General features: G+C 44.8%; 1 protein-coding gene across 1 annotated transcript in view; it reads right to left on the reverse strand.

The window, feature by feature from the left end:
• mpp7a (membrane protein, palmitoylated 7a (MAGUK p55 subfamily member 7)) overlaps window positions 1-18,107 on the reverse strand; it is a 192,881-nt gene that overhangs the window by 33,136 nt on the left and 141,638 nt on the right. Inside the window, exons 12-13 of the mRNA XM_038997028.1 lie at window positions 7,877-8,047; window positions 974-1,054 (exon numbers count right to left, since the gene is read on the reverse strand). Of these exons, the coding sequence (XP_038852956.1) occupies window positions 974-1,054; window positions 7,877-8,047 (252 nt within the window). The remainder of the gene's footprint in view (window positions 1-973; window positions 1,055-7,876; window positions 8,048-18,107) is intronic.

The following is an 18,107-nucleotide window of genomic DNA, read 5'->3' on the forward strand; positions in this document are numbered from 1 at the left end:
TTCATAGTGTTTGGCCAGCAGCATACCACCCTGCATCCCACTGCTGGATTGCCTCTGAAGCTAAGTAGGGTTGGTCCCTGGATGCTGCTGGAAGTGGTGTTAGAGGCCAGTAGGAGGCAATCTATTCTCTGGTCAATTTTTTTATTTATCCCAATGCCCCGGGAAGTGATTAGGGACATTGCCCTGTGTAGGATGCTGTCTTTCGGATGGGACGTTAAACGGATATCCTGACTCTTTGTGGTCAACAAAGATCCCATGGCACTTACCGTAAGAGTAGGGGTGTTAATCCCGGTATCCTGGACAAATTCCCAATCATACCATCATGACCACCTAATCATCCCCAGCTTCCAATTGGCTCATTCATCTCAGTAACTATTCACCAAGTCATTGCTGTAAATGAGAACGTTTTCTCAGTCAACTTACCTGGTAAAATATGTTTTATTCACTTGGTCAGTCTGTCATGGAAAAATATTTTGTACACAGCTTCATCTGCCCTGGTAAAAAGTAGTGCACTACATAGTGAACAGGGTGTCATTTGGGATGCATTAAGAACAACTTGTCTCCATAACCATCTGATACAGACCAGAGCTTCTATTATTATTGATTACAAAGACAAGAGCATCCATCCTGTTGTCTGTCAGTCTCACTGTCTGGGGATGGTAGGAAGGCTTAGGAGGAAACTAAATGACTACTTCAGACCCTAAAACCATCTGCCAATAAAAGGATCCGAAACATATGGAGGAGAGGATATCTAAACTCAGACTGACCACAACCGAAGAGAACCCCCCCCCCCCCCCCCCCCAACACACACACACTGGTCTGGCAGAGATGTTCTAGTCTACGGGTCAGCGGCAGGTGGACCCACGCACACACACCTCCACCAGTCTGGGTCGGCGGCGGGTGGAAATACGTGTGTATGCGTGTGTGTGTGAGTGTCTAACTGTAACTACGGGTCACAAGCGGGTAGACTTACGTGGCACGGTGACGTTGAAGTGTTGGGGGTCAGAGATCAGCAGCTTCCTCTTCAGCTCATTTAGACCTACCCCCGCGGGACCTGGAGAGAGACAAAGAGAAAGAGTGAGCAAGAGAGAGAGAGGCAGAGAGAGACAGAGACAGAGAGAGACAGAGACAGAGAGAGGGAGAGAGAGAGTAGGAGGGAGGAAGAGAAAGGGAGTCTAGCATTATTAAAACAACATCAGTCATGCAGTCATCACTGCCTCCTCATAATAAAGGTGGGCTTGCGAGAGGCCGGGCCGGAGGAGCGAGGCAGTGTGGAGGCCAGGTCCAGGACAGGACGCAGCGGAGCGGAATGTTTTCCGTCCCATACGCCAATGACAGACACTGATAAATGGAGCTCAGGCCAAGTTTCAGCACCGACCGTTTGTGTGCTGGTGTTTACAGACCTACTGTAGGCAGACCCACACACATACACACACACACCTCGGTCCACGGTTTGGGGCCAGATTGTGAAACTCACTGACCGACCTCTGTGCTCTCACTACTGTAAATATGACTGGGGTGTAGTAACAGGAGGAGAAAAGGAGGAGAGGAGCGAGGGAGAGAGAGGATTGCAGCACCAAAGGGGCCTGCCAAGAGAGCACTTTGTTGTGTTTCCCTGAACAGCCTGAAAAATCAACAAGGACCCGTCCCAGTGGGCAGCTGGGTTTTCCATCACATCTACTGGAGAGAGGGAGGGAGGAAGGGGAGGAGAGCAGTAGGGAAGAGGGAGAGAGGGATGGAGGGATGGAGAGAGGGGGGGATAGAGCGAGAGAGGGAGATAGGGATAGGGATGGAGAGATGTAAAGAGGGAGAGAGAGAGAGAGCGGGAGAGCGAAAGAGAGAGAGAGAGAGAGAAGGGGGGTAATGCAATATTGATTTGTCTTCGGCTCCAGAGCCTTGCGCTCCCACCTCTGACATCTCACCCTCTCTCTCTTCCCCCTGTCTCCCTCTACACCCTCCTGAAAATATATACTAGATGACTTCAGCAGGAATGGCTAAGCTGATATATGAGGCTAATTCAAACAGACTCCATATAGATGTCTTCAAATAGTGTGGACAACAATCAACTCCAGAAGTACAAGGTTCCATGTCCCTGGTTCTAGAAGCGTTACCGCGGCAACTAGCTCCACAGCTGCTCTCTACAGTCTACCTGTAGAAAGGCACAAAGGCAGGGTTGATCCTGGACGGAATTCCTGACATGGTTGTCGTTCTGGGCAGGCACCACGAACGCATCAGGCACTATTGGAAATTCATTTTCGCAGGCAAATGTGTTTAGCAGGCTGCCATCTAAAACAAATGGACATTGAGTTCACTCACTGATGTGGATGAGGTGGAAAAAGAGAGCGAGAGAGAAAAAATAGGGAGATGGGGTTATAAGCTGAAGTTTAACACAAGCACTGTACTGTTAGACATCAGAGTGAGGATCCTATGTCCCTTGTCTGTTTGTCTCTGTCCTATCTGGTGTGTTCACCTACACTTCACCCCCCCCACCCCCCCGTCCGTCCGTCCGTCCATCCAGAGAGGTTTTAAGCTGCTCTGATAAACAGGTGCAAACAGGCTGCCTTTTAGAGCCAGTGTGTGTGTGTGTGTGTGAGAAAGAGACAGAGAGCCACTTCAGGCCACGCAACGCACACCTACAGACAATAACACTCGTAACACTCCCTAGTCCTAGGCTGCTTCCCAAATGGCACCTTATTCCCTATGAGCCCTGGTCAACAGTAGTGCACTACATAGACAATAGAGTACCATTTGAGACACAACCCTAGTTTACCGCTCGGCCACGTGTCCTCCGTCACATGGTCCCTGTAAGTGATAAAAGCTGTTTCCTCAGCACATTCATCCTCTGTTCCCTGTGTAAGAAAAATAAAAAGGAGAAATCGACCAATAGCGCGGGCCGCCGGGCTCTAGCAAAGTGCAGTCGCCATCTCACATAAACAGCACATGGCCGCATGAAGACAGCAATCAATCTTTCAGGAGAGTTTTTAGTGAAAAAGTCCAAAAGGGGTCTTGCCACTCCTCGCCACGTAGATTTATTAAGACGAGGAAACGGAGTTAACTTTTTTAATTTGTTTTGAGAGACCACAAGGAATGTGACTGTGCTGTTTAAAGAAGGATGTGTGTGTGTGTGTGTGTGTGACTGTGCTGTTTAAAGAAGGACGTGTGTGTGTGTGTGTGGCGGCGGAGATCTGGCATGTTGTTGTAGGTGTTAAAGGCGCTGGAGCGTACTAATACAGGCCTTTTATGACCCGTATCTCAGAACAGTGGTAAGACAGAGAAGCAGGCTGCATGCTACTACCCCCCAGTCTAGGTCTGCTTCCCAAATGTCAGTCAATTCCCTTTATAGTGCAATAATTTTGACCAGGGCCAATAGGGTAGTTTACTATAAAGGGAATAGGGAGCCATTTGGTACACAGCCCCAGAGATCAGAGTTTTTCAGTTCAAACACGGTTGTTTGTCTGAAGTAGAGCGGAGTAGAGCTGAGCAGCGGTGGTTGTTGGCCCCTCTTCCAGGCGGTATCAGGCCCCACTACGAGCACCTCACTGTGGGATGACAAACGGCTCACGCTCCCTTACACTTCTATAGCTCTCATTACACCATTCTCACCTTCTACATCGCTCCCTCTCCATGCGCTTTCTGCATGAGTCCCAAATGGCACCCTATACCCTTAATAGTGCACTACTTTTGACCAGGACCTATAGGGAACAGGGTGCTGTTTGGGACACAGACCTCTCACTATCTCTACATCTGATGTACGGCGGAGGACATTCTTCAGAATGCCTCGGACGGCCATTAAGGCCTGTGGTGGATTCCATTTGTGCTATCTTCTGCCAATTCAGTACGCTGCCTGTGAGGCCTACACTACACTGTGGTCTCTGGTCTGGTGCTTATTGTCAGAACTAGTAGAAATAAAGAGACTGCTCTATTGTGCATTGTTTGTTTTTAACAATCTCCAATACAATGGCAACCTTATACAATAGAAAAACCCCAATAAAAAAGCATATTTCTTTGCAATTGTTTCTGGATTATACTTGATTGTTATAGTGTGTTGAGTTGTGTTGTATTGCGTCTCCCCCCTCTCTCTCCCCAAGCCATCGGGAAGGAGGGAACGTGGTGGGTCGGTGCTCCTGCCCTCCTCTACTCCGCTAAAGGCAGGCAGGTTGCAGTGCCAGTAAAAGTGTCAGACTGCATTACTGCCCTCATTAGAGAAACAGCCTTTAATATCTGAAGTCTTAATAACTTCCAGGCCAAACGCAGAGCATATCACATAGAGTTAGAGCTGAGGGGAAGTGGAGGGGCGATGTGGACGGTGTGAGGGCTATCCAACCTCCACTGCCTCCCACCACCCAGCCAGACAGAGCAGGCAGGGCTAGAGTAACCTCAGTCTCCCAATGCCTACCCTGCTCTCTTCAGCCCAATAAGCCTAGGACGACAACTATATGCTGAACAATGTCATAAGGCCACAAATGTATTAAATCTCATTCAATGTATTACATTTTTCCACTTACTGTAAGACTATCAGATTCTAGTGAAACTAAATTGACCTTAGCGTTTACAGTAAAACAGGGAAGAATGTAGAGGTAAACAGATCAATTGGCTCTGATAAACATCAGTGGTTTTCAGTGAACTGTGTGTGTGTGAAATATATTTTTATTGGCCCCACAGATAAGCATCTTGATTTGTCCTTTGTAATAGCAATCTCTCGGTTACCGACATCCATTCTAATAAGAGTAGGGAGAGTATAGGGTCTGCGTTGTTCGTTAGCGCTTATTTTTGACTTTACGTCCACATTGATGAATAAATAGCTCGATGAATGTTGGATGCTCCAGGGACCTTCCTTCCAATAGGAAAACAATGAGAAGAATGCGGGTGTGGGCGTGTGGGTGGAGTGTGGGTGTGTGTCAGTGGAGATGGAAAGAGGAATGAGGATGGGGCCAAGGCAAGCTCAGCACAGAAGACTGCATGGTCGTGTTTAGAGGACCTACACACCGACTTTACTTTCCCCCCATAACTAGGTGCCTGGCGTTTAAAATCGAGAGATTGAGGAAGGGAGAGAAAAATAGAGTTCCTCATGGGTTCCTTATAAGAAAAAGTGGGACAACTACAGGGAGAAAAAATAAAGGAAAGCATAAGGAGGAGGGGAAACATAAATCAGATCTTTGCTTCGTTAGGTGTGAAATTGTCCACAGGTTGTGGTCCAGTTTACAGAAGTGAATTGAACATATTGACATTAGCGTTACAGAGGAGAGAGAGGCTGTGGCGGCTTCCACTGTGCTGCACAACCCGGACATGCTGCCTGGCAAGAAAATGGGCTAGCTAATTAGCAACACCCTATGATGAAGTCCACACCACTGCGTTTCACTACACCAAGGCCTGGTCAATCATGCTAAAACAGCCTTGCTTCAACACAAGCCTCTCTGTTTCTTCTGTTAATAAGCGCTTAAAAAAGAAAATCGTCAGAAAGAAGAATGATTCATATCCAGCTGCACCGATCAGTGGGATATCTAACCTTGAGAAGAAAAAGCGATGTGTGAGGTACACATTCATTATTTGTGTCATTTGCAATAATAGTTCCAATTCTTCTATTCAGGTTTTAAGTCTTAATTCTGTTGCACCTGGGCTTAACGTTATTGTTCCACCAGTCGTTGGCACAAAGCTTTACTCAAAGCTACAAAAGAAACAATAAAAAAAATGCGGCTAGATTCATTTCAAGATTTTGGCACTTTACAAAGCCTTCTGGAGGACTTTGTAATACCAGCCTTAAAGGCAAGTGTTAACAATTCTCTAGTCTAAAAAAAGAGAGAAAACGAACATTGAGAGTCAGAGCAAGGTGCTGTAAATGAAAAGCACCAAATAGGACTGAATCCCCAGCCTGCCAGCCCTGTAGATTCCTCCAGGGATTTGAAAGTGAAGGCGGCTTGCATGAATTGCAAAAATAAAGAGCTAAATGGCAGTATACTGGGAAAGATGGGTTAATCTGTAGACATCAGAGGGTTGGAGTTAACATCAGAATGGCATTAATACTGGGAAAGATGGGTTGATCTGTGGACATCAGAGGGTTGGAGTTAACATCAGAATGGCATTATACTGGGAAAGATGGGTTGATCTGTGGACATCAGAGGGTTGGAGTTAACATCAGAATGGCATTAATACTGGGAAAGATGGGTTGATCTGTGGACATCAGAGGGTTGGAGTTAACATCAGAATGGCATTATACTGGGAAAGATGGGTTAATCTGTGGACATCGGAGGGTTGGAGTTAACATCAGAATGGTATTATACTGGGAAAGACGGGTTAATCTGTGGACATCGGAGGGTTGGAGTTAACATCAGAATGGTATTATACTGGGAAAGACGGGTTAATCTGTGGACATCGGAGGGTTGGAGTTAACATCAGAATGGCATTAATACTGGGAAAGATGGGTTGATCTGTGGACATCAGAGGGTTGGAGTTAACATCAGAATGGCATTATACTGGGAAAGATGGGTTGATCTGTGGACATCAGCGGGTTGGAGTTAACATCAGAATGGCATTATACTGGGAAAGATGGGTTGATCTGTGGACATCAGAGGGTTGGAGTTAACATCAGAATGGCATTATACTGGGAAAGATGGGTTGATCTGTGGACATCAGAGGGTGGGTGTTAAATCAGAACAAATGTTGGATTGGCCACTGTGGGTGAAAATCCAGCACTTGAAGAAAGAGGAAATTAGGAAAATAATGATTTAACTACAGGTACCATAGATGTGAGAGATAATAGCTGTAAGTAGCAGTAGAAGTATTGTTATCCGTTAGTTTACTCCAATCAGGGTAGGGATGGTAGGGTGGGGGGTAAAGAGAAAAATAAATAAATAAGGGGGATTAGAAATGATGCTGACAATTCAATTGATGGAACCTACAATCTGCAATATTTTTCAAAATAAAAGGAAAAAAAGAAAACAGCCTTTCTTTCGCTCTCTTTCTCAAGCTCTCTCTCTCTCTTTCTGGGGAAACCAGTTTTAGACTTAAACAATGGCTTTTGCCTTTCCAATTCCAACAGCCTAGCAGTCCCCAGGTGTCCCATGGTGGCAGTAGTCAGTTACTCACCAACTACAGCAGGACCACCAGTCCCCCTGCTCCCAGTCCCCCATGGTGGCAGTAGTCAGTTACTCACCGACTACAGCAGGACCACCAGCCCCCCTGCTCCCAGTCCCCCATGGTGGCAGTAGTCAGTTACTCACCAACTACAGCAGGACCACCGGTCCCCCTGCTCCCAGTCCCCCATGGTGGCAGTAGTCAGTTACTCACCGACTACAGCAGGACCACCAGCCCCCCTGCTCCCAGTCCCCCATGGTGGCAGTAGTCAGTTACTCACCAACTACAGCAGGACCACCAGTCCCCCTGCTCCCAGTCCCCCATGGTGGCAGTAGTCAGTTACTCACCGACTACAGCAGGACCACCAGCCCCCCTGCTCCCAGTCCCCCATGGTGGCAGTAGTCAGTTACTCACCAACTACAGCAGGACCACCGGTCCCCCTGCTCCCAGTCCCCCATGGTGGCAGTAGTCAGTTACTCACCGACTACAGCAGGACCACCAGCCCCCCTGCTCCCAGTCCCCCATGGTGGCAGTAGTCAGTTACTCACCGACTACAGCAGGACCACCAGTCCCCCTGCTCCCAGTCCCCCATGATGGCAGTAGTCAGTTACTCACCGACTACAGCAGGACCACCAGCCCCCCATGGTGGCAGTAGTCAGTTACTTGGCTCCACTCTGCCATTGCCTGTGTGTGTGTGTGTGACTGTGTGTGTGTGTGTGTGTGTGTGTGTGTGTGTGTGTGTGTGTGTGTGTGTGTGTGTGTGTGTGTGTGTGTGTGTGTGTGTGTGTGTGTGTGTGTTACTCACCGACGAGGACCACAAGCCTGTGCTTGGCCCCACTCTGCCTGCGGTGGGGAGTCACCTCCTCGTAGGTGGTCACGTCAGCCATGTCGTACTGCTCACTCTTCTTACACTCATACATGGATTTGTTGGTCTTCTTGTCTCGCCTGCTGAGGCGGAAGCTCCGGCGAAAACCAGCTACAAATCAGGGAGAGATGGAGGGGGGAGTGAGAAAGAGAAAGTTTAGTCAGTCAGTAAGGGGAGGAAAGGAGGCTGTGTGTGTACAGTATGTACCAGTGCCCTCAGACAGTATTCACACCCTTTGACCTTTTTCACAATTAGTTGTGTTAAAGCCGGAATTAAAAATTGATTAAATTGAGATTTTTGGGTACATTATAATATATTAATATATTCCAAAACATACATCCTGTTTGCAACAAGGCACTAAAGTAATACTGCAAAAAATGTGGTAAAGCAATTCACTTTTTGTCGTGAATACAAAGTGTTATGTTTGGGGCAAATCCAATACAACACATTACTGAGTGCCACTCTCCACATTTTCAAGCATAGTGGTGGCTGCATCATGTTATGGTTATGCTTGTAATCGTTAAGGACTGGGGAGTGAATGTTCCTCAGTGTCCAAGTCACAGTTTTGACTTAAATATACTTGAACATCTATGGCAAGACCTGAAAATGGTTGTCTAGCAATGATCAACAACCAATTTGACAGAGCTTGAAGAATTTTGAAAGCAATATTGGCCAAATGTTGCACAATCCAAGTGTGGAAAGCTCTTAGAGACTTACCCAGAAAGACTCACAGCTGTAATCGCGGCCAAAAACGCTTCTAGAAAGTATTGACTCAGGGGTGTGAATAATTATGTAAATATAATATTTTGTATTTTATTTTCAATACATTTGCAAACATTTCTAAAAACATGTTTTGACTTTGTCATTATGGGGTATTGTGTGTAGATTGTATTTATTTAATCAATTTTGAATTCAAACTGGAATAAGTCAAGGGGTATGAATATTTTCTGAAGGCACTGTATTTGTGCCGTCTGTACAAAATGCCTGCAGATACAGATGAACAGTTATTATTATTATTATCTTGGCAACAGTGCATTTCTGGTTTTATGTACGACAGATGTAACATATTGAGAGTCATATCTGTGCTGTAGGTGAGAGTACTGAACACTAAGCCAAACAGTTTCTCTGGATCAAGTCTGCGCCCCAAATGGCACCCTATTCCATATGTAGTGCACAACTTTGACCAAGGCCCATAGGGCTCTGGTCAAAAGTAGTGCACAATATAGGGGATATGGTTCCATTAGGGACACAGCCCTATCACTCAAGCACTTATTAACGTTTCCCCCAAACGACATGCAACGCATTTCAATCCTCTTCTCGCACGTACATAGCTATCTGTGCAGCTCATATAAGGATCATACATAGTGTGGTCTAAAGCTTTTATGTCATATTCTCAAAGACCATAAAAACATTATTGCCACAATCCTATCCATTTCTCCTCTCAGTTTATGCCATGTACCTCTGATGTAACTTCTCTCATGTCAGAGGAAGCAGCCAAAATGGCACCCTATCCCCTATAGGCCCGGGTCAAAAGTAGTGCACTATAATAGGGAATAGGGTGCACAGAGACACAGAGAGATTTGGGACACAGAGAGATGTGATTCATCTGAGCCTTTTGAACCTGTCTGGTGCGTTTTAAGTACATTGACCTCTTCCTCCTCCAGTCTAGAGGTCAAATAGAAAACTACTCCCGAGTGGTGCAGTGGTCTAAGGCACTGCATCGCAGTGCTTGAGGCATCACTATAGACCTTGGTTCGATCCCAGGCTGTGTCGCAGCAGGTGACCGGGAGACCCATGAGGCGGCGCACAATTGACCAAGCGTCGTCCGGGTTAGGGGAGGGTTTGGCTGGCAGGGATATCCTTGTCTCATCGCGCTCTAGCGACTCCTTGTGGCGGGCCAGGCGCATGCATGCTGACTTCGGTTGGCAGTTGTACGGTGTTTCCTCCGACACACTGGTGCGGCTGGCTTCCGGGTTAAGTGGGCAGCGTGTCAAGAAGCAGTGCGGCTTGGCAGGTTCGTGTTTCAGGGGATGCATGGCCCTCGACCTTCGCCTCTCCCGAGTCCGTACGGAGGTTGCAGTGATGGGAAATGACTAACTACCAAGTGGATGTCACGAAATTGGGGAAAAAAGGGGTAAAAAGTATTACACAAAAAATATAAATAAAAGAGAACAAAAATTTAAAGGAGGGAGGGAGAACTGGGTTTCCATGTAATTCACTGCTGCTTTGTGTTCATGCTTGTACAGTTGACACAACTGCTAGGCTAGGTCTTCTCAGACTATTTTGGGTAGATGGTATGTATGTATGTATGTATGTATGTATGTATGTATGTATGTATGTATGTATGTATGTATGTATGTATGTATGTATGTATGTATGTATGTATGTATGTATGTATGTATGTATGTATGTATGTACGTATGTATGTATGTGTGTGTGTGTATGTGAACAGTATGTATGTGTGTGTGTGTGTGTGTGTGTGTGTGTGTGTGTGTGTGTGTGTGTGTGTGTGTGTGTGTGTGTGTGTGTGTGTGTGTGTGTGTGTGTGTAAGGAAGTCTTTGCAGTGGTGGCATTCCACGGACATGCATCAATCAGACATGACAAAAGGTCTGGTTTGAATGCTCTACAGTACGGCAGTATCAAACAAAAATAAATATATCCCGAATTTGAAGAGCGCATCTTCATATTTCTGACAGATGCTGATTAAGCCAAATCCCCAAACATAGGACACCTAATATCACGTTTCTGCACATGGCAGTAGGTCTCTCTCTCTCTCTTCCTCTTTCTTTTAAACAGTGATTAATGAACCCAGCTATATGATGCAAGATGACCCAGTAAGACTAAGACAGCATGAAAATTATGGACTGAAGAGAAAAAAAGAAAAGGAAAAATAAATGATCCAAACCTTTAATACTTTCCAAAACATAGAGAAACCGCGATGCGCATGTCGGACGAGCACTGTGCAAATGTGCCCCAAAAGAGAGAGACCGTCTAGCTAAATTCTTTTGAGCTTCTTGTTCTTTTCCAAACAGTCCCTTAATAAGGGATAGAGAAGGACCTACACTGTGTTACAAATAAAACACGCCGTAAGTCAAACGCTGTGCTAAAGCACAATTCTGCATGTGTGTATGTGTGTGTGTGTGTGTGTGTGTGTACCCTAGAGTCTAGGTATTGTGTTACAGCTAACATTCAGGGCAGACTTTTTTCCACTATGGGCAGGACAGCACTTTGTGATTTAAGACTATGTTATCAGTGCCATTTCTCCTGCGGTGTATCCTTCTCATTAAAACCCCCACTGCTCTAACCGAACCCCGGCCAGACATAATTAGCCATCAGCTTGCCACACAGTGGAAAAGATGCACTGCTGCTAGCTACATTACTGTAACAGCAAGCCATGCACAATGCCATCATCATCCTCAATCGTTAATATCATAGCAATACCCACAATACTATTATTAAGCCATTGCTGGGTTGATAATATCAGCTAAGGTTGTCCCTGGTCAAAAGTAGTGCACTATATAGGGAATAGGGTATCATTTGGGACAGAAACAGACTCCAGAGCGGGTTCAATCAGATCCAAAACTACCCCCTTTCCCCCTCCCAAGTGGATCGGTCTAATACTGTGGTCTGATTAGCACAAGTTGTTCCATTCGATTAGGGGGCCTTTCGGTGCCCAGAAGGTGCCTGCGTTTCATTGGCTCTGTCAGAGGGAATCTCTTTGTTTTCCTTCAGGGAGGCAGGTGCACGCCGTTTCATTACCAGTCTCAGCTGCAGCCAGTCAATACACATCTCTGTTGCTGTAGTTGAAGGGCCCTCCGTAATCCCGGGCCCTTCAAAATCACTTAAACCCTTCTAGACAGCTCCATCCAAATAACAGAAAATAACTAACCCCCATCTCCTCTACTCTATTCGTGGCCAAGGATAAATAAATCCAAGGTTTGAGAACGCACGCGTGTAGACATAGACAGGCACACATACATACATACACACACACACACACGCACACACACACACACACGGACATATGTACGAACGTACGTGCACACACACACATGCTGCCATGGAGACAGAATTAGATGAGACCAGAGAGAGAAGGCTGGAAATGCATTCAATCCAGATATAAAGAAACTAATGACTCAACCTTCTTGGTCTGGACCGGCCCCCAGCCATCTTGGTCATGAGAAGTGTGTGAGTTTGTGTGCGTGCATGTGACTGTTTTGGTACAGTCTTGACAGTAAAAATAGCGTTTCCACTAGCTAGGGCGAATAGAAGGTATGCTGGTAGAGCAGGAATGTTCAATATGCATTGCAACACTGGACCTTATTATGATGGTGTGAGAGTTAAAAAGCCAGTTTTTTTAACTCATTGTTCACCTGACCCTGCACCTTGACCTTCTCCCCTAGATGTAATGGCACTGTGTTGTATCCACATCACGTGACAAAGAGCTCAGATACAGAGACATTTTCCCTGCTCAGGACACACATACTGTACACATACACACGTTTTAATGGAGCGCACTTGACTGTGTCTGGGTAATTGCCGGTGGCCCCCTACTACAGTGAACACAAGCACGCACGCACACACACACACACACACACACACACACACACACACACTGTAACGGCAGTCTAAGTCGTCCTCCTCCTCAGACGAGGAGAGGAGAGAAGGATCTGAGGACCAATGTGCAGCGTGGTAATTTTCCATGATTTAATTCACACAAAACAAGACACTATACAAAATGACAAAACAAACTAACCGTCACAGTCCTATCTGGTGCAGAACACAAACACAGAGACAGGAAACAACCACCCACAATCCCCAACACAAAACAAGCCACCTATATATGATTCTCAATCAGGGACAACGATTGACAGCTGTCTCTGATTGAGAACCATATTAGGCTGGACACAGAAACAGACAAACTAGACACACAACATAGAATTCCCACCCAGCTCACGTCCTGACCAACACTAAACAAGCAAAACACATAAGAACTATGGTCAGGACGTGACACACACACATAGTAAACCCTCCCTTTCCAGAGAGAAACCCCAACAGAAAAATGACAAGGAGCATATCGAGCCACAGTGTAAACAGTAAAAGACACAAGCTGCCACTACACACACAATTGCCTGGAAGTTGCCAGTGTGCTCCTGTTCCAGGGCAATAATATCTGACAGCCGTGGCGTAGGAAATTCAGCATGTATGCAAAGAAAGCACCTGGGGGCCTTTACAAACAGTGAATACTAAACTGCCCACTGTTCTGATGCTAACATCCTGCTGCTGTCTGTAAAATAAATGGTGCAAAACTGTAAAAAAAATATATATATATACAAAAAATAACAAGAGAAGATTAATGTAGGTAAAAAATAACAGATGCTTCTTGAGAGTAAAAGAAATCAAGGCAACACACAAACACATCTGTAGATTTCTTCTGTTAAAAGTAAAAGGAGAACCTTGAGAACAATACAGAGGTCAAGTATTCCAGACGTCATGTGTAGGCGAACATTGAGATGACAACACAAAAGGAATTGAAATTACAGCCATTTTCGCAAAATCAGACTAGAGGAGAGGAGGGAGGAGATGTGCAGGCAGGGAAGCCATCATGGCAAAACCACCTGTTGTATTACCTGGCTTTTGTGTGTGTGTGTGTGTGTGTGTGTGTGTGTGTGTGTGTGTGTGTGTGTGTGTGTGTGTGTGTGTGTGTGTGTGTGTGTGTGTGTGTGTGTGTGTGTGTGTGTGTTAAATTGTGGGACCTGGCCTAGGCCTGTCTCGTGCAAAGCCTGGGGTGGAATGATAATAATCAAATCAAATTTTATTTGTCACATGCTTCGTAGAGAAATGGTATAGACTAGGTATAGACAGTGAAATGCTTACTCACGGGTCCTTTTCCAACAATGCAGAGCTAAAGATAACATAAAAATAAAATAAAAAAACAGAAAGACACGAGGAATAATTACACAGTGAATAACGAATAAAAATAAAGAGTAAAAATAACATGTCTATATACACAACATTACAAAATATTAAGAAAACCTGCTCTTTCCATGACATAGACTGACCAGGTGAATCCAGGTTAAAGCTATGATCCATATATTGATGTCACTTGTTAAATCCACTTAAATCAGTGTAGATGAAGAGAAGAAGACTTTTAATCCTTGAGACATTGTGAATATGTACCATTCAGAGGGTGAATGGGAAAGACAACATATTTAAGTGCCTTTGAAAAGGGTATGATAATAGGTGCCAGGCACACTGGTTTGAGTGTGTCAAGAACTGCAATGCTACTGGGTTTTTCATGCTCAAGTTTCCCGTTGTTACCATTAATGCTAGTTAGTGCTAGTTTGACCACCAGAGGCATCTTTGAGAAGCATTTGATAGCCTTCAATATTGGCTGTACTAGAGAATTTAAAACCTTTTTTTGTAAGAACATAGATTGATTTTAAGAAATGTAGCTTAATTTGTTTAATATTATGGTGTTTCTATTCCAAGAAAATCAAAAAACGAAACCCTCAGGGTTTCAGTGAGGAAGGAACGGAAAATATGGCTGCTGTACAGCGTGACGGTCGGGAGTAGGCTACAGTACTAAGAGCCTAACTTCCACAACCTAATTGTAGTCTAACCAATTCCCAAACCGAGATTCGGTGAAAATAAAAATCTCATTGATTTACCAAGACCAGTCCCCATGCTTGTCTCAGAGCAGTGTGAAACGGTGCTGAAATAGTTGACCACAGCAGGTAGGCTATTGCTTCAAATCCTATTGCTTCTAACTTTAATATGCTTTTTAAATAAATAAGACCTACACCACTTTTAACAGCACATTACTCAACTCTAGTCAGACTTATGTCGCCTACGGTAGGCCAACAGTATATCGGGAAAAAAACTAAATGATGTGACTCTCAGCCAATAATTTGATTTAGAGGATTCTAAAAGGGGCATTTTTGGTTAGGGCAAATCTGATCTGTGAGAATATCTAAGGGACTTTTATATAATTCTAAAATAAAAATAATAATCGTTAAAAAAAAAAAACATTTTAATAACGCTATTTCAAATAACCTAAAGTGAGAGAGAAAAGGCGATTCTTGAACATGGGGTGAGACATTTTTACTAATTTGTAAATAAAGCCAGTTTGTTATTTAGAATTATTTATTTCTGTTTTTAGAGGGAGAGAAACCAAAAGCCCACCATCACCTCATGGTTCTCCTGGTCACGGCCGGCACGGGTATCGGACCAGCATCTGTAGCAATGCAGTTTACACTGCGATGCAGTGTCTTAGACCCTTGCAGTGTCTTAGACTCGGGAGGCCACATCCACAAAGTTTTTAATGCTGATCAATTGCCTTGCACAAAGTAGCAAAATACAGAGAGGTGTTGGCAAGAGTCTATTGTCCTGCTAATAGCCCATAATGGGATATTATAATACATGGTGTCCAGGTCAGGATAACCAAAACACTTCTTTATTAAAGACTATCAGAAAGAATGTTGGTACTCATTTATTTTGATCCAAAGCCATGAATGACTGAGTCGCTCAGCTTTATGTAGGTGCCGAGGCTATATGACTGCACCATCATCTTGATTATTTAGCAGACATCACTTGCTTATATGCAGTTAACACATATATCTTAAGAATATCATGGAATATAATTTAACATTTTTGCTTCTTTTTTAATAAAAACCTTAGTGTAACAACAGTTTTAGTAAGTAGTACTGACGAGTAGAAACAACAAAACAAGTGTATTTTTCAGGGTGAGCGCGTGCTGGACAGAGGAATAGCAATTCTTAAACTATTGTTCTAAATTCAAATCACCTTCTTCATGCTGATCATTCAGTTCATCAAAATTCAATTTTGAAGTTGTGTACAATTATTTGGTTTATGTTGCCCATTCATTGTCAGTTAGAGACACAGTAGCACCTTGGGACCCAAAAGCATAATCAATGCTCTAACTCCCCCTTGCATTGGTCTGGAGCGATGAAGTGGTGATGCACGGTATTGTACTAAACCACAAATGACCTCTAAATCCCGCATCATAATCTCAAAACCTTAAGTTGAGCAACCACTGTAGGTAATTGAGGTTGCTTTGTACTGTACATATAGGTAGGGGTAAACTGACTAGGCAACATGATAGATAATAGACAGTAGCAGCGGTGTATCTGGTAAGTGTGAACGTGTGTGTGTGTTTAAGTGTGTGTGGCATCAGTATGCATGTGTGTGCATATTATGTGTGGGCATGTTATGTGAGTGGGCGTATGTATTGTGTCTGCGTGTTGGGGTGTCAGTGTAAGGATGTGTGAGAGTGTGGTCAGGGTCCAGTGTGTCAGTGCAAGAGAGTTAGTGCAAAAAGGGTCAATGCAGATAGTGTTCAGGGTCTTGTTGGTTCCAGACTTCCGGCTCTCATCACATACTGGAAGACCATGGTTCAATCCCTGCGTCCATCTTTCCCACTGTCTCTCCCACTTACCTCTCCTCTCCGATTTCCTAACTATTCATATAAAGTGTACAAAAAAAGACGGCTCCCATTTGAGCCTGGAGTCTCTACTGCAGTAGAAGATGCGCTGCAATATGCGTATCACAACTGGCTCCCTATTCCCTATTTTAGTGCACTACTTTGACTAAAGCCCGTTGGTCCTGGTCAAAAGTAGTGCACTTCATAGGGACTAAGGTGCCATTTGGGATGCAGCCACCATGCCATCCTGGCCAGCAGAACAAGCCCTCAGTATGAAGACTAATGGAGAAGACAACTGGTGAATGAACTCTCCCTGGCAGTGCTAGATTAAGAGAGCATTACCATTACGCCCAACCTCGGCCTCAGGCCCTAGCCGCATATATGCGGTTTATGACTGTGCCGCATGCATGCGCACAAACATGCAGAAATACACACACTTAGAAACACACACGCTCGATGCACGCACACACAGAGAGAGGTTTATCACTGCAACACTTAGCGCTGGTTGTGGGCACAGAATGTGGGAACCACTAAGGAGTGCCTCTTCTCAGTCTCATTATGTGATGGTCCCAATTACAGTGCATAGTCTGTTCAAGTCTATTTCAGAGACACTACAGTTTTCGCACTGTCTCTCAAGGATGGTACTACGGGACTATGTGGAAAAGGCTTGCCAGATTCCAAACTGTCTGCCACAATCACTCCGCCAACAACATCAAGGCCAAAGACAAACGACTCTTAAGTTCTACACAAATACCCTATGATTCATTCTTCCTTGTTAAATGAATCACTCAATTACCCACATGTTCTCTACAGTATATGTTTTTTTATGTCTGTCTATTGTGAGTTGAGAATGAAGGATGGGCAAAAGGATAAGAGAACCAAGGACGAGCGTGGATGGATTGACATGTAGTCAAAAGAAGAAGAGCGGTAACAATATGGGCCAACATTGTAGCAACGACGCCTCCAGAAAAGTAAAACCTTTTCCCCTGTATTCCCTTCTTCCCCCACTGGCTGGGTTCAAACAGGACTCTGGGCTCTCCCGGTGTGTGGCGTGTATGGCGATAGGTCCTGTCCAGACAGACAGACAGGACAGGCAGGTGTGTGGCCTTCAAACCCAGTCCCATCACACTCCCTGTCACTCCATGTAAACCTGTTACAGGCATCTGTGAAAGGCATTATGGTAATCGTAGTTGGCCTCTGAGGCCGTCCCTGGGAGACCCCTTTTATCAAACATCAAATCCCTACAACCCCCAGGGGTCAGGCCTGCCGCAGCATGCACGTACATGGTCTATGGTCTGACCACAAGGAAGGTAACTGTGTTGGCGATGAAAAACATATAGCTCTAGGAATCTTTAACAGGTGGAGGAGATTTTTGTTTTATCTACAGTAACCTGCTTCAAACTTCTACCCCCCCACCGCCCACCCCGTTCCTCTCCCTCAGCTTTATGGGTTATTTTGTTTCCTGTTGAGAAAGAGAAGGCAGGTAGCCTGGTTAAAGCAAACTGTGCTCACCATGTTCAGTCTGCATTCAGTCTGGTCTAACCAGGCTAGCAAGCCGGCTGTAGGCAGAGAGAGAAAGTTAAACGTTTTAATTTGATGATTAAAAAAGCCTATTATGCCTTCTGTGATGTTTGAAATATATTCTGAGAGCAGTGGAGTCCACCGTTGTGAACTCATTACAGTGTTATCTGGGGGAAACAGAAACACACTCTGGGGCTACTTTACTT

The sequence above is a fragment of the Salvelinus namaycush genome, chromosome 7 (assembly GCF_016432855.1).
Source record: "Salvelinus namaycush isolate Seneca chromosome 7, SaNama_1.0, whole genome shotgun sequence".
Lineage (NCBI taxonomy): Eukaryota > Metazoa > Chordata > Actinopteri > Salmoniformes > Salmonidae > Salvelinus > Salvelinus namaycush.